Source organism: Cajanus cajan, chromosome 6 (assembly GCF_000230855.2).
Source record: "Cajanus cajan strain Asha chromosome 6, NIPB_CcT2T_4, whole genome shotgun sequence".
NCBI classification, from domain to species: Eukaryota; Viridiplantae; Streptophyta; class Magnoliopsida; order Fabales; family Fabaceae; genus Cajanus; species Cajanus cajan.
The window spans coordinates 14,089,514-14,093,757 of NC_138522.1; the positions used below are offsets into that span (position 1 = coordinate 14,089,514).

General features: G+C 33.0%; 1 protein-coding gene across 1 annotated transcript; it reads right to left on the bottom strand.

Moving 5' to 3' along the window:
- Nucleotides 1-2,405: 2,405 nt before the first annotated feature.
- On the bottom strand, nucleotides 2,406-4,033 carry LOC109814475 (dof zinc finger protein DOF5.4). Its single transcript, XM_020378913.3, has one exon. It carries the CDS (start codon nucleotides 3,976-3,978, stop codon nucleotides 2,836-2,838), a length of 1,143 nt encoding a protein of 380 aa, XP_020234502.2. The 5' UTR covers nucleotides 3,979-4,033; the 3' UTR covers nucleotides 2,406-2,835.
- Nucleotides 4,034-4,244: the final 211 nt, after the last annotated feature.

Sequence of the window (4,244 nt, forward strand, 5' to 3'; positions counted from 1 at the left end):
TTCATAATTTTTAAAGTGATTATAAAAATTTAAAAAGATAAGAAGAAAATTTTCTCAAATAAATGTTCAACTAATTAATAGATTAGTTGCACACTGTGTTTGATAGAAGAAAGTTACCGAAGAAATAGAAGGGAGAGACAAGAAACAAGTCTAGGAAAATAGATTAGGTCGTTTTGGTTCAAAAGAAATTTGTTAGAATAGAAATTTACAGACATGGATCCCATGCCTATAAAATTCTCCGTGAAATAAAGAAGAAAAAACACAGAATTTCTCATATTCATACGTTATACATTCACTTTTACAATTTTATCTCTGAAATAACTTTCATTCAAATGCCAAAACTTTTTATTTGAATAATAAAACCTTTTATTCAAATAAGTTTTCGTATTCGAATGAAATTTTTTCATAATTATATAATTATTTTTATTTTTAATTAATTATTTATTTTATTTCAAAAATATTATTTATTTAATTATATAATTTTTTATTTAATTGACTAAAATAAAAATAATTAATAAAAATTCATTTTTTTAAAAATTATTTTATATTATTTCCTTTTTAATCTATTTATTTATTAACTTATTTATTTATCTCTCTCTTCTTTTCATTTCTTCACACCTACTTTTAACTATTTTCATTCCTCAACTGTGTTGTTTATTCCAATAAAAACAAAATTTTAAAATTAGTTTTATTCAAATAAATATTGTTAAATCAAATAAACAATGATTTTACGATAAATAATAGAAAGATAAAATTATAATTTTTATTAAATATAAAAAAAATATCTTTATTCAACACATACTTATTCAAATAAATATGTTTTATTCAAATAAAACATATATTATATTTGTTATTTGAATAAACATATGTTTATTTGGATAAAATAATGTGAAAGAATTTGTCAGGAAAGTAATATTTTAATTTTATTACTAATTATAATTTATTTCTTCTCCATCCATTCAAACCAAACACTCATATTTTCATTCTATTTCTTACCTATTTCTACTCTCTTATTTTTCTCTTTTTTATTTCTCTTTAGTGTATTTCTCACTTATTTCTCTCTTCATATCCAAACATGATAGAATTTGATAAGAACAAATATAAAATATATATATATATATATATATATATATATATATATATATATATATATATATATATATATATATGTGTGTGTGTGTGTGTGAGAGATAAAAAAAAATAAAGAATAGTGAACAACATTCTCCTACACAATCCCAATATTTAATTTATGAGTTTTTTAAAAATTATTTTTTAACGAAAAAATTTTAAAGATATTATTTTAATTTATCTTTTTTTATTATTTTAATTTCAAATTAAATTTTAATATTTTAAAATTACCAATATTTAAAAATAATCATATATTATAATATAACTTATTTATTACAAAATTAAAATATAACTAATATGTTAATATTTATTTATTTCAACTTCAAATTATAATACATCCCACAAGTTAAAATACTATTACTTTATTCAATATAAAACACTTTTTTTTTTCTTCTACAAATATAAAGAAAGGAAATTAAAAAAAATCAAATCCAACCTTACAAGCAATTAGAAAGTTCTTAATGCATCTAGAACTAATAACAATTGAAGAACAGTCTCTGTTAAGGAAGTATCCAATTTACAACTAATTTGTACAAGAATTCTTTTTCTAAAACACTTTAAAGAAAGAACAACTCCATTTACTACCTCCTATAAAAATGCTTAACTTTAACCAAGTCTTTAAAAGGAAAATTGAAATCTACAATGGTAGAAGCAATTTAGTTTAACTTCAACCAAGTCTTGGTTTGTAATACAGATTAACCCGATACATTCCAATTTAATTTTTATCTATATTAGAATAATATTTAATTACAAAAAAAACTATAAATATAGATTAGTCTTTTAAATATAGATTAGTAAGTTATGAGTGGAGTAGGTTTATAAAGAAAGAAAAATAGTTTTAAGTTTGGGTAAGGCTTTGTTCAGCGGGGCACATGAAGCATGAAGGGCCCAGGCACCTGCATGATGAATAGCAAGTAACAGCCACTACCTTTTTTCTTGTCCACCACATTCACGTCTTCTCACTCGCCACGTGGAGTCATCATCGCTGATGTGACTTCTCCCTACCATGCAGCCCCCACCCACTCTCCACTTCCCCATCAAATATCCCTATTCCTTTTTCTATTTCCTATAAATTTATATCTATTTTAAATGTAAAATAAATTATTTTACCCTTTTATTTTTTATATCTTCGTCATTCACGGTGACCAACCAACACCACCATCACGCTTAAATCAGGGCATGATTATCGTCATTATCAACACCCAAATCCACGTGGCACATTCTACACCATGTCTTATGTCTTTTGTCCTTTCCCTCATTTTCATATCCATTAATAGTGCAGATCAAGAACATATACTATATCATATACACGCCAGAATAACATTACAATCCCTCAAATTCCAAATAACAATCGCATACCACCAATCCCCAATATATTAAATTATAACACCGCTCCTACGTTTTTCCCCCCTAATAAATCAAATTTCAACTACATACATTAAAAAAAAATCATAAAAAAAAAACTAACATGGATGTTAGTTGCACACATGAACATCACTATTCACTACTTATGATCAAGCTCAAGCCCACCACCTCTCAAAAAAAAAAAAAAAAGTAAAAATTTACATATAGTAATTAGTAATTACTAATTATGAGTTCCAGGTTCTCTTCCAATTTGTTTTCACCAACTATTCTTTGCTCTTTTTTCCTCAAGTTATAAAAAAAAAAGAAAAAAAAAAGAGGGAAATTTGTTGAGTACTTTGATTTTCAGGGAAGATGGAAGAGAGAAGGGTTATCTTGATCAGACCAATGAGTGTGGTGGGCCCAGTAAGGTTGATCAACGGTGTTAGGAAGGTCAAACAAACCTTGATCCGCACCGGGTTGCCAATCCAACGATCCAAATCCACTCTTATGCTGCATCGACGAAAACTCAAGCTGCGGCACCGCGTGATCGAGAAACGACGCCGTACCAAACTCCTGATGACTCTGCGCTTGCCACTGACCATGCTCTCCACCTGGTGCCACATGCACCTGATCACTCCCATCCGGCTGAGAAACCCCGAACCGTAAAGACGTCGCGTCGAGGATGTTGCTGTTGCTGGTGTCGTTGTTGTTGTTATTATTATTACTATTCCCAAACCCAAACCCCAATGCTTCGTTATTTGAAGCCATGAGGCTAGTGAAGCTTCCAATCTCCGAGAAAATGGAACCACTTTCCAAAGAGAGGTTGTTAGCGTTACCGAACATCTTCGAGTCGCGAACGTTGTCCAGAAGGAAACCGCTGTTGGACGCAACGTTTGATGTCGGCGCCGACATCGCCTCCGTGGCGGCAACGGTTAGGGTGGAGCTTTCGCTGCTGGAGTGGGAGTTGGAGTTCGCCTCCGGCGGCGGAGTGGACGACGCGGTGGCCGGAGCGGAAGAGGAAGCGTTGTTGTTGTTGTTGTTGTTGTTGCTGGTGGCGGCGGCGGCGGCGGTTTTGGGCTTGTTGGAGCGCTTGGACTTGCGGCAACCGCCGCCGACGGGGACGTTGCGGAGGACGCCGCCTTTGGTCCAGTAGCGGCGGCAGTTCTTGCAGAAATGGCGGGGCTGGGAGAGGTTGTAGTTGTTGTAGTAGCAGAACTTGGTGTTGAGGGAGTCGCAGCGAGGGCACTTGAGCGGCTGGTGGTGGTTGTGGTGGTGCGGCCTCAGCCTGCGGTCTCCGCCACCGCCGCCGCCGCCGCCGCCGAAGAACCTGGTGCCGCCGAGGGAATGTATTTCCTGCATTTCCGGGTGAAATTGGGAAGGAGAGAAAGAGAGTTGTTTTTGGTGTGTGAAGGTTAAGGAAGGAGGTTTGGGGAATGGTGTGAAGAGGAAGAGAGGAAGAAGAGTGTTGTGAGTGACAAATATCCGAGGCGTATCGCTATCTGCCATTTTTCTAATATTTTTTTGTTGGAAGCTAATTGACCGAAACGACCCTGTGTCTGCACCGGATGGGCCACCACCCAGCCTTCCAAAATACGGTACCATTACCAACACACTTATTCAAACAAATACACTACTATTTCCTACTCACATGCTTTTATTTTTTACCACTATTTTTTATTCATGATTATCGAAAACACTTGTACTTTGCTTTGGTATACGAATTGGGAAAATTTTTACTTAAATAATATTTTTTTAAAAAAATTTACAAAAGT